We start from the raw sequence: 15084 nt of genomic DNA on the forward strand, positions 1-15084 counted from the left end.
CTGTAAAGGTATGAAAAGGCTGCAACATCACAAACACTATTGTTATTAAAAGCCCCCAGTAGTATTGCTTTTTAGGCAATTTGCACACAAGCTCAATCAATGCAACGTCAGAAAGGCAAGGCATTTTAACAGTTTTCCATTACAGTAATTGATCATTAGTCAGTTAAGCTGAAAACCTCATCGATTACTCTGAAAATCTGGCACCTCCATAAAATTCATGTTGTTTTTTAAATGAAAACTAAACTCTGCATAATTTTTGGCTGCAGCTGTTCACATCAAAGTCTTTAAATGTGTCTGAAAAAATATCCTAGGAAATAAAAACGAAACATTATGAAAACTTAAATTACTAATAACCACAGTCTAATATTTAGTTGCATTTCAAATTACCTGTCCAGGGTGTACACCGCCTCTCGCCAAGCGACAGCTGGGATAGGCTCCAGCCCCTCGCTACCCTACAGAGGACAGGCGTTTACAGAAAATAAATTAATGTATTTCAAAATGATACGAGTGGAAGACTTGGAAGGAAATGACACTTCATATAAAAAAAGATTACCGGGAGAAAGTGGCTGATATTGTGTTAGTAGGGGGGGAATGGGAGGAGATTACTGAGCAAAAACTTGGTCCCAGTCATGGCGAAAATATGGACGAAACATATATAATATTTAAAAACATCATTAACAGCTAAAGATGAAAGATGTAAGAGTAAATGTGGAGTAAATTAATCAGGTCATATGTTCCTGAACATGGTCCTCTATCACCGTTTATTGGAAAAAGATAAAGAAATGCGTGGAGATCATTTTTAATTTTATGCACTGGGAGAATATGGATTTTTTGTTTTGTTTTGTTCTATCCAGAAATTCTGTATTAATAAAAGAGAATAAAAATAAATAAATCAGTTGCAACTCTCCTATATCATTACTAGTCACTACTACTCATGTTTCACAGTTATGAGAATTGCAACCCCCACATATCTCCATCTGTTTTCTTCTAGGAGCTGGACATGGCTTATTATGACTCCAAGGCCGAGCTGGATTATGTGAGTAAGGGACAAACACTGACAAATACTTCTGCTACTGAGGCCAGTTGACTAAAAGAACACTCAGATCTACGGTAGTAGATGAAAAAAATAAATAAATAAGAGACACTGTGTGATGTATGCTTCTTCTTGTTCACGCAGTACTCGATGGATGGAGAAGGAGAGGTGGAAAACCCATCCCACATCAAGCTGGAGTTTGTGTATGATCCCAACTTCAAAAACAACGTCAACTATTCCTACACAGCTGTTCAGATCCCCACGGATATTTATAAAGGAGGCGAGTAGAGCTCTTCATATGTAGTTTTTAACACAGGGTCCTCAGTCTAAGGAATGCATTAATAGAGTTTCATGCTTTATCCCGTTAGCTCCCATCATCCTGAATGAGCTCAACTGGACGCAGGCGCTGGAGAAAGTCTTCATGGAGAACAGTCGAGAGGATCCGTCGCTACTGTGGCAAGCGTTTGGGAGCGCGACGGGAGTCACTCGCTACTATCCAGGTAAAGATTTTAAGATCCACGTCCGTGTTTTCCTAACCTGATGTACAATATGACGCATGAACTGAGATGTGCTATTTTAAAATGATCAGAGGTCACAGTTAGTATTTTCTTTTCATTTTTGTTTTTGCAGCGACGCCGTGGAAAGCTCCCGATAAAATTGACCTGTATGATGTCAGGAGGAGGCCCTGGTACGGTATTATTCCTGAAACATGTTGGTGTCACGGGTGTAGTCGATGTAGAGGTGAAGATTTCCTCTATTTTCATTTGTCACAGGTACATCCAGGGAGCCTCATCCCCCAAAGATATGGTCATCCTTGTCGACGTGTAAGTAATCAACAATGTTTCAAAGCTTTTGGTTGGAAATTGACTTCTATCTTATATATGCAAATGTACAATGGCAAAAATATGCAGCAAAAAGTGTGAATCTCCTTCTAACCTACCGACAAATAGATGGTAGATAGACGGGAGGTCCCGCCCTTAGGGAGGTTGGGCAAGTCTTTTTGGTGCAGTAGTGGTAGTATGGCCAACGGACTAGTAGGGCTTAAGGCAGAGGTCTTCAACAGGGGGTCCACGACCCCTAGGGGGTCCGCGGAGGAACTGCAGACCCCCATTTTTTTATATTCCCCCCTGCAATTTTTTCCATAAATTTAAATGTCTTTAAACACACATATACATAAGTAGGGGGTCCCCGCTCACAGATTACGCTAATGAGATAAACTGAGTTGTCTGTACAGACTGGTAGGTGCCATGCAGCTACCTTTGGACTGGTCCAGGCTAGCTGTTTTTGTCTGTTTTCAGTCTTCACGCTAAGCCAAGCCAATCAACTGTAGGCTCGTAGCTAACTCTCTTCTCCTGTTTCTGTAGTAGATAACACTTGTGTGTTTTGCTATGAACTCCTTTTCATAGTCGAGTACATCGGTCTGTTGTCACCGTGCTGTTCCCCGTGGCTGTTATGTCATTGTGGTGATACAAGGTCATTCATTGTTATTCGTTGCAAGGTTAAAGCCATTGTTGAGCTGAATAAGGAAAATAGGAACGTAGCCACCGTGAGCCTGAAACAAGTTTGTCTGCTCATCGCATGTACGCTACACTGACATAGCGATGCAGGCACGTACAAACTGCAGCAACAAAAACAGTGGAAACAATGGCTCCAAATGCATGCGCTGTTTCAGAAACACAAAAACCAATAAATCACAGGCTTCGCTATTTAGGCTCATCAGTGTATATCGACTTAATGGTGTCCATATATTTTTACTGGGGTCTTCGTGTGTTTGCAGTTTTAGTAGCACTTCGGAAAATTGTGCAATCGCTGAAAAAAGCTAGTGTAATGCAAAATCCGGAAAGGAGGGGAAAGTATAACCCACTAAGAAAAGATTTATCAGTGCAGGTTTGTCATTAAACAGTTGAGGTAAGCATGTGTAAAGTTTGTAGCACAATGTAAGACAGTAGAGAAGCAGTTCATCATACTATACTTCTGTTAATAGGCCTTTTTTTTATTGTTTTAAATCCGGTTAGTAATAACCACACGGAAGGACGTCAAAAGGTCGCCTAAAAATCTTATACATCAAGAAGTACACTACACATGCTTTACTCCTTTGCATAAAATGTGACTTAAACAGCACAAAATTAGGTCCTATTCAGCAACATTTAATATCAGCTGCGGCTGAGCTTACACTTTAGTAAAAGAACCTAAAATTAAAACAACAAAGCCTGCTGCTGCCTCAGTGTATAAGTTTGCATTTGCCTGTATCACCCATGTACTGTACGTCTTTAAATGAGCATGTGTCTTTTTGTGTTTCCTCAGGAGCGGCAGTGTCAGTGGCCTCACACTGAAACTGATCAAAGCGTCAGTGATGGAAATGCTGGACACGTTGTCCGATGATGACTACGTCAACGTGGCCAGGGTTGGTTGCTGATCACTTGTTCTCCGTCATTTCACGTCTCGCCGTTGATCTGCCTTCTCCCGTCTGATCTTAAACTCGTGTGTTTTAGTTCAACGAGAAGGCCGAGGCCGTGGTTCCTTGCTTCAAGCACCTAGTCCAGGCTAACGTGCGCAACAAAAAGATTTTCAAGGAGGCCGTGCAGCAGATGCAGGCTAAAGGCACCACGGACTACAAGTCTGGGTTTCACTTTGCCTTCAATCAGCTGCTAAACGTAAGTCACTGCTGATTTATTTTGACTGAGGGTGAGTATGCAAACATACACAGTTATCGCCAACCTATCTCTTCTTTTTTTTTTTTTCAGAAGACAAACGTCCCCCGCGCTAACTGCAACAAAATAATCATGCTGTTTACTGACGGAGGGGAGGACAGAGCTCAGGACGTCTTCATGCAATACAACTGGCCCAACAAGACAGTCAGTTCTTCACATCGTCTCACCATAACAAGCACCATTCAGTCATCTCCAGCTTTCGAGAAGGATGCAGCGTAGCGTTTTAAACTTCTTCCTTCTCTCTCTCTCTCTCTCTCTCTGCTAAGGTTCGAGTGTTTACCTTTTCTGTGGGTCAGCACAACTATGATGTCACACCGTTACAGTGGATTGCGTGCACAAATAAAGGTGAGCACGAGTTTCCTTCACCTCATTTATGAGTTACATGAAATACTGCAGGGTTATGAAATGGCACGATGCAATTTGAACAAAAAGTACACAGTGTTCAGAAAGGAGGACCGCCATCTGTCGTTAAAATACCCACTAGATTCAAACTCAGGGGGCGCATTTTGTATCTGATAGATTTTCTGGCCGTGACCGTTGAATGAAACCAAAAAACTCTTGTTGCATGTTTCATCGTTTTGAACCAGTTTTGGCTGAATAATTGATGAGCAATGAATCAGCTGGAAATCTGCATACGGTTTTTGTTAATCATTAAAGTCCATGGCCTCACCCCTGTCATATTCTACCGCTATGCTCCGCTGAGCTTCCTTCAGGGCAGTCGTTAAAAGCTTTTTTAAATTCCAATGTTTCCATTGACTCAAAACATCTGGCTGACATTCAGGTATATTTGACTGAATGCCCCAGACATAAACACATCAGTTAATTATTTGTCTGATCTTAAATAATAAAGGTTCAACGGGAGCTCTTAAACTTTGAGCTGATCTAATGATCTTGACTGAATTGTACAATTACATATATCTCAGATTTAAAGTTCAACATGTTCCTCTTCAAGCTTCTTATCTGTAGGATTTGAGTGGCTGAGTCACCGATCTAGTAGCAGCTAGTTAAATCTGGAATATGTATGAGAAACTCTCCTGTGTTTCTTCTGAGAGAGCAGCTCACACATGCTCTCTCTCTCTCTCTCTCTCTCTCTCTCTCTGTTTGTCTTTTTTTTTCTCTGTCGCTTGCCAGGTTACTATTTTGAGATCCGTTCCATCTGCGCCATAAGGATTAACACCCAGGTGGGTTTGTCTAGTGCCTCTGACACAGCTGATCCCCCGCTCCCCGTTTCTAGTTCTCCTTGTGTCGCTCGCTCACTCTGTAGAAACATCTACGCTCATTAGTCTGCACATCCATTTCCCCCCGCGGCATGATGTATGTCAGTCGCGAAGCTTCAGCCGGTCACGTCTCTGTGTGTTTTGTCAGGAGTACCTCGACGTGCTTGGACGCCCCATGGTTCTGGCAGGCAGCGATGCCAAGCAGGTTCAGTGGACCAATGTGTATCAGGATGCTTTGGTGAGAGCGCTTCGCCCCTGTTGGGTGCATTTCATCAAACACACAACAAGAGAAATAAGCATCATTTACATTTGCGTACATGATTTTTCTTGTCTTTGTAGGGTCTTGGCATGGTAGTCACTGGGACTTTGCCTGTTTTCAATCTCACCTCAGATGGAAACTCACAGGTAACTAAACTGGCAATCAGTTGCAGGTTTTCATGTTGGATACTATTTTTCTTCACTTGGACTGAGCTTTAATGCAGCCCTTAAAGGCACAATTGAACACCAATGTGCAATATTTTTGCATGATTACAGCAACGAGATGCTAACTTAGCTTAGCGTAATGACTCAAAACAGGGTGCAACCAAAGACTATACACTCACTTGCCAAAACATTATGTGCATTAGTGAAAACAAATGCATTTTAAGATGACACTCCTGCACTACCCCCCCCCCCCCCCCCCCCCCAAACTGCAGGATGTACTATGTGGTGCTATTAAACTGTATAGAATTTTAAAATGTGTTCCTGTATTTAGCCTAGCTGCCATTAGCTAAATCCGCCTCTTCTGATCAGTATGCTTGTGGTCTTTTTTGAAAATAACTTCTATCACATCGGTATGTCACCACATGCCTGGTTCTAAGTACCCCTTACTGCTCACCTGCTCCTGCTCCTCCTCCTTTTTTTTCCAAATATAGTTCCTCTTTGCTCCAAAAAAACAAAAACAAATTGATGATTTGACCTCAGTCCTGGTTCCAGTTAGATCCAAACCAGTCTATGCTCCAAACTCAAAGCGTAGCCCATAAATCAATGGCTGATGCCGCTGTGTCATCCATCTTTTATATATTTATATAAATTTATAATATTTAAGTTTAAGTTTAAATTAGTCTAGCTCTGTTGAAGGTTTGCAAAATCTGTCTACCCGCTCCTCTACACAGAACAGTAATTAAGACATGTTGAGACTGTAGGAAATGCGCCGGGCTATTTCCTGGCAGGGTGCAACGACAGTCTGATCTCTATAAGCTTCGCTAACCGGCCGCTGCCTCTGGCTCAGAGAATCAAATAAACGTATATTGGTGACAAAAACACTCATTTCATTTGTTTTACCAGAATCAGCTGATCTTAGGTGTCATGGGAGTCGACGTGCATCTCGATGAGATAAAGCGACTGACGCCACGATACAACGTACGTGCACTCTCGAACGTTATTCATATCATTTATGCTTGACCCGATTGACAAAGCAGACCACACACATCACTTTTATTCTTCACTCTTTTTGTGTCTTAAAAAAGCTCGGGGCCAATGGCTACATATTTGCCATTGATCCAAACGGATATCTGCTCCTTCATCCAAACCTTCAGCCCAAGGTAATCTACGTGTAATCAGAGAAAATCTTTATATTTACACTGTGACTTTTGAAACATACCCAGTGGGTCTGTTTTTTAATTTCGTGCTACAGCTTGTGAACCTCCCTGAACCTGTGACACTGGACTTCCTGGATGCCGAGGTGGAGGACAACAGTAAAGAAGAGGTGAGCAACTAAAAGAAACATCTGGTTTCGGGCGTTTTTTGTACTTTTCTGTCATTAAGTTCGGGTTCAAAGTTGTTACCGGTCCGGTGCACAACATTATCTGCCTGAGGACAATCTGCACATCAGTCTGCAGTGTCTCCTCTTTGTGACTCCCATGTGTTGTATTGTTTTTAATGTGTAGATCCGGCGGCAAATGATTGATGGAAGACCGGGGGAAATGCAGGTCAAAACGCTTGTAAAGTCCATTGATGAGGTAAGTCTGTTTTTCATCTCTTTAGTCTGACTATTATTTGGTTAGCTTAAACATTCATAATAACTGAAACTTAAGATAACATTTTTTGACGGCTTCTCATATTTTTGTCGTGTTGCATGTTGCTTTAATGACTCAGTTACAAGACTGCTTTCCATTTTACTAACTGGTTTCACTGGACAGTTAAAACAAGCCCCATATATTTGTATTAGTTCAAACACCAATATGGAAATGAGAGGTAAATTTCAAGTTCAATTCAAGTTTTTATCAGAAAAATCAGTTAATGCAGAGACTATTATAGCTGGCACACAGCTGTGCAATAGATTATATAATATAACTTTTGATATATATGTTCAGTTTGCACAATTATAATATTCTTTCCAAATATTTTGGTTAGGTGGTTAATGTGTTAAACCCATATTTTTATGTCTTTGGACCAGTGACACCTGAGGAACTGTGTTTTTGAGTTGTGTCTCTCTTAAGTCCGATTTCTCAGGACCGCTTTCGTTTTCCCAAATTTCCACTGAATGGACTGGGTCAAAGGTCCAGGTCACTCTGACCTCGTATCCATTACATTGTCAGTAACACAATATCGCAGAAAGATTTTCATGGAATTCTTTCAAAAAAAAATCCACCTCGAGTGAAGGATGAACAGATTAGATTTTGTTGGTCACTGTGACCTTACTGAAACTGCTTGTACTCTTAGTTATGATACATGATGATGATGGTCGTCTTTATGTGAGGCTGCGCAGACATGGCAAGAAACTGCAACTTGACAAGGCAGTGATTCTAGTTCATTTCTGTATTTAGTAAATTTTAGCTCTGAAGCTGTAACATTTATTTAAAATCTCATCGTCTGATGATGGAAACAGTCTCACCTCATGGAGCTGTACTCAATCATTTCTAGTTTCGTTTTAGTAATTCATCATCTCTTCATCTATGGATCCATTTTCTTGATATGTTTACAGATAGTATAGATGTAAAAAAAAATGTAATTGTGTCAGAAAACAGCTGTATTATGAACATATATTTCATCATTAAAAACTAAATCTCAGAGGAGCTTGCTCTGCAGATCTTAGACTCAAGCACCATGTACTTATTGCCAAAATAAGTACATGGTAAATCAGGGTAAACCTTTAGTCTGTTTAGTTTGGTAGCTTTGACTCATTTGTAATAAAATACCTTTACTATTTTAGCAATACATTGATGAGGTCTACAGAGGTTACACCTGGACTCCTATCAACGGTACAGATTACAGGTGAGCTCATACAGTGTTATCAGTCTCAAATAATACCCAACCAGCTGTGGTCTGGTGAGGACTGCAAGCACACACATGGATTGACTCTAAGATCCACCTTCTCTGTGTCGCTGCACTCATTTGTCTTCATGTCGGGATGCCGCCATCTGCAGTCTGGGTCTGGTACTACCTCCCTACAACGAGTACTACATCCAGGCAGACCTCAGTGATGTGATGCTGCAGCTCCAGTGTGAGTACAGGGACGAGGGCGTTCAGTTTTACGTCTCATACGCACACCAAAAACAATACATAAGTAAAGCAGCATCATCTTTCCTCTCTCTGTGTCACAGATATGCAGTCGTTACTGCCCAGCTCCTTTGAATCATCCGGGCATGTGTTTCTGGCTCCGAGGTAACAAGTCCAAGTCTTTATTTCTCTAGATGTCACCCTTGAGTAAAAAGAAAAGCACTGATTTATGTCTGCTATCTCTGCAGGGAGTACTGCAAGCGCCTGCAGCTGTCTGACAACAACACCCAGTTCTTGCAGAACTTTCTCTCTCTCATGCTGGACATCTCCCCAGAATCTGAAGAGTGTGAGTGGAATTAGTAGCCGGTGATATCCACCACCACTGCACCCACCCACACACACACACACACACACAGGAGATAATAAGCTCATGCTTCCGTTTTCAGGTGAGCAAGGCCTCATCTACAACCTGATTTTGGACTCCAGGATCATCGGGCAGCTCGCTTCTCGCGTGTGGAAGAACAAGGACCTGAATTCGTGAGTCAGCCCGCCGGCGCCGTTGGGTAGTAACTGATTACATGTAATCTAGATTACGTAATCAGATTACAAAAATCAAGTAACTGTAATCAGCCCAGACTACAATACAAAAATGCGAAATTAGATTACAGTTACATTGTTGGGGATTACCTGATTACATTTTATCATGCAAACAATGCAACTTTTTTATGATAGCCTAGCCAGTGTTTTCATTTGACAAGCAGCCCATTTGTTTGTTCACTAGATGTCATTATCATCCATTTGCCTGTGTAGTTTCTTGACAAGAAAAAGGTTCAAATCAAAACCCAAGATGGAGGAACCGTCAACGTCAACCAACCCAGATAGCAAAATCAGATTGGCAGATAGCAGACCGCTGGTGGCATGCCACTTGTGGTCCACCGTTGGACCATCATCTCTTGAAATTTAACTTATCATGAATATTAAGAAAATACATGAAATGTTATTAAAGTGATGGATGAAGTATAACTGAATAAATGAAAAAGGTTTTAGACCAATAGTGACAAAATATTGGGGCATTTGACGACAACTCGCTCGCGGACCGCCAGTGAACCGATGAGCAAAACTCCAGCGGACTGCCAGGTCTATCCCCAGTGGGCTGACGGTGGTCCACCAGCCTCTTGCTATCTGGGAATAGACCTGTTCCAGTCGGCAAAAATACGTTCAGTACTTGGCAACATCGCCACAACTTTGAATTAAAGACAGAGGAAAATAAGATTGTGTATGTCTTGTACAAGTTGTGTAAAAAGTAATCCTAAAGTAATCAGATTACGTTACATGTTTTGGGTAATCCAATAGATTACGTTACTGATTACAAAATTTGCCATGTAATCTGTAATCAGTAATCGATTACATTTCAAAGTAATCTGACCCAACCCTGCACATATGTCGCGTGAACACATAACACAGCTGACTGAGTGAAAATGAATCATTACAGGTACGGCTTCCAGGCAGTATTTGCGTCCACAGATGGAGGGATAACACGTGTTTTCCCCAGCATGTGAGTAAAATACTGAATCAAGAAGAGAGAGAGAGCAAAAAAAAAATGTAAGGCAACACAGCAGACATTCTGCTTCAGAGCATTTGCCGATTTGTCTTTATGTTTGTGCAGAGCCGCTGATCAGTGGGACGAGGATCCTGAACCCTTCAATTCAAATTTCTACAGACGGAGCCTCGACAACAAAGGCTACATGTTCAGACCTCCGTCGAGATCAAGTAAGTGATGCAGAAGAGAGCTAAGTGAAAAGATTTGGTGACTGCTCAGTTATTGTGTTGTTCTATAAATCAAGACGTGACATTTGTGAGAATTAGAAGTGCTTTGGTTGCGTCTGTTTCCAGTCTTAATATAATTTAACCTTCCCAGCTTCTGGCTTCAATGACATATTTAATGGACAACTAATGAAGGTGGTATTTGTCTCGTTGTAAAATAATTCGCAATGGAAGTGTATACTTTAATCTGAGGTGAGTAGAGTACATTTTCAGGGCTTTCAGCCATCATCAGGAAATGGAACAAGATTATTTTGTCCTACTTTTTCATAATAAGATAATATTAAAGTATTCATATGTATGCATATTTTAAACACAGCTTTGGACGACCCTGTAGGAGCAGAAAACGGCACCATCGGCATCCTGGTTAGCTCGGCTGTAGAGGTTAATTTAGGAGGCAAACTACTCAAACCTGCAGGTAAGAAAAATGAGTTCGGTGTGCCGTTTGGGATTTGTCGTTTCTTAATCTGAAACATGTTTCCTGATTGGTGCCCTCCACTTTCCCTCTTCGGTCCCGTGGATGCCGTCACACAGTGGTTGGAGTGAAGCTGGATCTGGAGGCGTGGGTGGACAAGTTTAAGATCCTGGCCAGCAACGTGTCAGACAGTCGACAGGGCTCGCACAAGGTACGTTTATTGTTAATTAATGTAAAAAATGAATCTCCAAAGCAGATTTACCGGAGCGAGGCTAACGCGGTGTCATTGCACTTTTTTTTTTAAACAGTGTGGACCGTCCAGAAGTTGTGAGATGGACTGTGAAGTGAACACAGATGTAAGAATTTGTTCTTTATTTCACTCTCATGTCATCTTATACTAATCTGAACGGAACTGATGTTGCTGATTCTTCCACTTCGTCATTCAACAGATTAAAAACTGTGTAAAAATGTCCAATATAATTAAAAAAGTGTGCTGTCTGTGTGTGATTAATAGAGTGAGGGTCATTTAACCTGTTGTTTGTGGGATATTACACTTTAAAAAAAAAAAAAAATTAAATCTTTCAAATCTTAGAAAGACATTAAAGACTCTAAAGTTTTATCTTCTGTAAAAAACTGAAATATAATAATACTTTGAGGCCTAATTAAGACACATTATACAATATTAAGAAAAATAATATAATTTATAATTTATACTGTATCGTATACAAACTTTAAATTACGTTCAAGTAATATCTAATAAGACGTTAATAAGACGTTTTACAGCTTTATGGATTTTCAGTTTTTGTCAAACTCTATCTGGAGCTGCTGTTCGGTGATATATGTTCTGCCCTGCGTGCCGTGTTGTCTCTAGGACCTCCTCTGCTATCTCATTGATGATGGTGGCTTCCTGGTTATGTCCAATCAGCGAGATAACTGGAAAAAGGTATGTCTCTGTCCCTACTCTTCGTGCTTTAGAAGGAGTACAAATTATCTTTTATTTACTGTGGTTTCAAAGCGATTTATAAAAACCTAAGCATTTAAAAAATATATAAATCATCTTCCAAAATTTGTACGTTTGCTGGTTCCATATGCCAATGAATACTCCTCTGTTACTGTCTTTTCTTTCGCCCTTTCCTCGTCACAGATCGGTCATTTCTTCGGCGACGTGGACCCTTACCTGATGTACGCACTCTACAACAACTCCATCTTCACCCGGCGACAGTCTTTCCACTACCAGTCCACGTGCGAGCCGGTCAGCAGCAGCCACACAGGCGCAGCGCCGAGGGGCATCTTTGTGGTGAGGAACAAGTCAGGGCTTTGCAGATTTCTGACATTTTTACTTGAATATTTGCTTTAATTTCTTACCATTCTCTCTCTCTCTCTCTTTCTCTGCAGCCATCCATTGCTGACCTCTTGAGCTTGGCCTGGTGGACATCCTCAGTGGCATGGTGAGACTTTATTTACTGCAAATCACCAGGAGCATGTGAGACAACCTTTTAAACAATCCTAACCGTGTGCAGACTTCCACGCATGAAGCCAGGAAAGTTGCTTTATTTATTTCATGCTTAGCAGGTGCAGGTTATTTTCAGCTCCGTGTTAGTGCAGCCGGGCACATGTTTTCAGTAATTTATTGATGTTTCCAATTTGATCTCCAGTCTTTAACAAACATCTTTTCCAGGTCTGTGGCTCAGCAACTGCTGTACGGACTGGCCTATAACAGCTGGCTCTACCAAGGTTAAGCAATCCGTGTGTGTGTGTGTGTGTGTGTGTGGAAATGTCTGCATGAACTGGTTAATTTCTTTCTTTTTATTTATTTATCGGGAAAGGATACACATAAAAATAAACTTTTCTTGCAGCCTTTTACTTCATATGTACTAAGATGCACATAAAATCTGTGTGAAACTCATTTAAAGCACTGCTATGGGTACTTCTACACCTAAAAGGGTGAAGTTTAAGAATATTTTATAATGTCATGTCAAAGGCTGAATTTGAATCTGTCTTTGTCTTTTAGATGATGTCCTAGTTGAAGGCTTTGAGACAAAAGAAAGTAGCTGTGTGACCATCCAAAGCCAGTTCTACTTCACAAACACCACCAACTCTTACAACGTGCTGCAGGACTGTGGAAACTGCTCACGGTGTGTTTTCTGGAGAGTCAGCAAAAACAAGTTGGCAGCGCGTTTGTTCTGTCCACATGGAGCTGGCTAAATATCCATCACTGTCTCCTACAGGCTGTTCCACGCGAAGCGGATAGAAAACACCAACCTGCTCTTCGTGGTGGCTGAGACCCTGCCCTGCAGCTCCTGTGAGATTGAGAGACTGACCCAGGTCAGGACAGAGTGTATCCTTTCAGTGGGGCTTTTATTTCTGCTGAAGGTGAAGATCTCATCCGTCTTGTGTGGCCGTTCACTGTTACCCCCCTTAACTATGGACAAACAGTTCAAGAGGAGAATCCATGCGAAGTACTGAGCAATGCACGATATCGTAAAGGCCCGACTTCCTGCTTTGACTACAGTGCCTTAGTAAGTTGGTGAACAAGTAAAAAAAAGTCAAAAGAATGATACTTACACCGATCAGGTATAACATTATGACCACCTTCCTAATATTGTGTAGGTCTCCCTTGTGCCTCCAAAACAGTTGTGACTCATAAGAGAATAGACATGGACCTTCTGAGGGTGTCCTGTGGTGTCTGGCAACAGGATGTTGTTAGTGGGAGGACTTTGGGTCCTGTAGGTTGAGGGGAGGGGCCTCCCTCCCAGATACTTGATCAGTTTGGGATCTAGTGAATTTGGAGGCAAGGTCAACACCCTGTGCTGTTTCTCATGGTTTTTGTTCCTAAACCGTTTTTGTGTGTGTTCCTGTGTCAGGCTGCATCCTGCTGGGGATGGCTGCTGCCATCAAGGAGTGTCATTGCTATGGGGTGGGGGTGCCTGGTCTGGTCTAGGTGGGTGGTACATGTCTAAGTAACATCCACATGAATGAATGCCAGGTCCAGAAGTTTCCCAGCAGAACACTGAACTGTCACAAGATGGCCAACGTTATTTACATCACCTGTCAGTGGTCATAATGTTATGACTGATCGATGTATGATACTACACATTTACATATTTCATTAACACTCTTTCAGTGTTGTAACTGAGCTCCAACCCCCCCCCCCCCCCCAGGCTCCGTGTGCTTCAAAAATTCCTGTTTCAAATTAGTTTCTACAGATGTATACTAGTGGGTAACTTACAAAACAGAGCTAATTGTGTTCCCTTAATAATTCAAATAGGCAATCTCAGAGATTTTCATTTAAATAAATGTGAATCAATTTACTGTCTGTTTACTGTCTAGCCCATGGGCTACTTCTTTATTACAAACTTGGGTGTCTGTGGTAGCTTTCGCAGAAAAAAACATAAAAAGCTGCACTGATTTACTTTTCATGTAATACCTATAAACCAAAGGAAGACAGGGTAAACAATTCCTCTGACTGTTCACAGATTTATGCTGTGAGCGGCACAAATTAGACCACGGTTGCTTATAAAATGTTGGAAAAGGTAAAAATTATTTTCGGAGTTCTTTGTTTAACCGACAATAGTTTGCTTTGCCGCTGCAGAATTCTGTGAATTGTAGTTTTTACATAACATTTGCAGTTACTGCCAGTAAGTGGTAACTGCAGGATGACACTGTTTGAGATAATATTTGCCACTTTAAATAAACCTAAATCACTTTTATAACGTATGCTAGAAGATACGAACATAACTAAGCTACAGTACATGATAGTGGTACAAAAAAACAGGATCCAAATCAGCAGCAGCAGCACAGAACGTATTATTTTTTCAACGATGCATGCAGTGCTTCAGTTTCATCCGGGTGCGGCCCAGCAGTGTGTGGACAGTACAAAAATGCAGTGTTGTTTTTCTGGGTAGGTAAAAAACATAAAAAGATGATGAGCTTGCTTTAAACACACCACTCAGAGAGCATGGATCCAAAACACTCACAATGCTGCGTGACCAACAGGTTTATTTTTCCCCCTTAATTACTGCGAGTAGTAAATTCACTGTAAATTTAAATTTTAGGTGTCGTGCATGTGCTCAAAATGTCCCATTGCAGGTTCAGGATTAAAGCACGCAGGAATATTTGTAAATGTATGAATGGTGGGAAAAGGAGGATTAACGGTCAACTCTCTTTGCAGGAAAACACGTCAGAGTGTGGACGGGGTCATTCTCTGCAGTCCTCTATAGGAGTCCTCCTCTGCGTTCAGCTCGTCCTGCCTCTCTTTCATCTCGTACACGTGCAAACACTCTGACATTCTACATCTCTCTGGGTTTAGGCTCGGATCTACTGAAGGTCAGATCAAACAGCGACTGCAAATCTCTCCCTTTCTTTTTGATCTACGAACGACTCACGGAGCAACCGTGCTCGGAGAGA

General features: G+C 41.4%; 1 protein-coding gene across 1 annotated transcript in view; it reads left to right on the plus strand.

Annotated features, from left to right (window-relative positions):
• The window catches only part of LOC311486939 (voltage-dependent calcium channel subunit alpha-2/delta-2-like), a gene marked incomplete at its 5' end in the record, with an annotated part of 30737 nt that extends 15653 nt beyond the window's left edge, over positions 1–15084 (plus strand). The window contains 34 exons of the mRNA XM_084542964.1: positions 992–1036; positions 1178–1313; positions 1402–1533; positions 1664–1721; positions 1807–1857; positions 3338–3437; positions 3526–3687; positions 3778–3888; positions 4011–4089; positions 4876–4925; positions 5110–5199; positions 5301–5366; positions 6288–6362; positions 6470–6544; positions 6637–6708; positions 6890–6961; positions 8155–8216; positions 8369–8445; positions 8546–8606; positions 8690–8787; positions 8888–8978; positions 9934–9996; positions 10108–10211; positions 10582–10680; positions 10797–10888; positions 10986–11033; positions 11549–11620; positions 11822–11974; positions 12073–12125; positions 12356–12411; positions 12689–12812; positions 12906–13015; positions 13114–13196; positions 14849–15084. Coding sequence (XP_084399090.1) covers positions 992–1036; positions 1178–1313; positions 1402–1533; positions 1664–1721; positions 1807–1857; positions 3338–3437; positions 3526–3687; positions 3778–3888; positions 4011–4089; positions 4876–4925; positions 5110–5199; positions 5301–5366; positions 6288–6362; positions 6470–6544; positions 6637–6708; positions 6890–6961; positions 8155–8216; positions 8369–8445; positions 8546–8606; positions 8690–8787; positions 8888–8978; positions 9934–9996; positions 10108–10211; positions 10582–10680; positions 10797–10888; positions 10986–11033; positions 11549–11620; positions 11822–11974; positions 12073–12125; positions 12356–12411; positions 12689–12812; positions 12906–13015; positions 13114–13196; positions 14849–14962 — 2934 coding nt within the window. The 3' untranslated portion in view covers positions 14963–15084. The remainder of the gene's footprint in view (positions 1–991; positions 1037–1177; positions 1314–1401; positions 1534–1663; positions 1722–1806; positions 1858–3337; positions 3438–3525; positions 3688–3777; positions 3889–4010; positions 4090–4875; positions 4926–5109; positions 5200–5300; positions 5367–6287; positions 6363–6469; positions 6545–6636; positions 6709–6889; positions 6962–8154; positions 8217–8368; positions 8446–8545; positions 8607–8689; positions 8788–8887; positions 8979–9933; positions 9997–10107; positions 10212–10581; positions 10681–10796; positions 10889–10985; positions 11034–11548; positions 11621–11821; positions 11975–12072; positions 12126–12355; positions 12412–12688; positions 12813–12905; positions 13016–13113; positions 13197–14848) is intronic.

This window comes from Chelon labrosus (genome assembly GCF_963514085.1).
Source record: "Chelon labrosus genome assembly, chromosome: 4".
Taxonomy (NCBI): domain Eukaryota; kingdom Metazoa; phylum Chordata; class Actinopteri; order Mugiliformes; family Mugilidae; genus Chelon; species Chelon labrosus.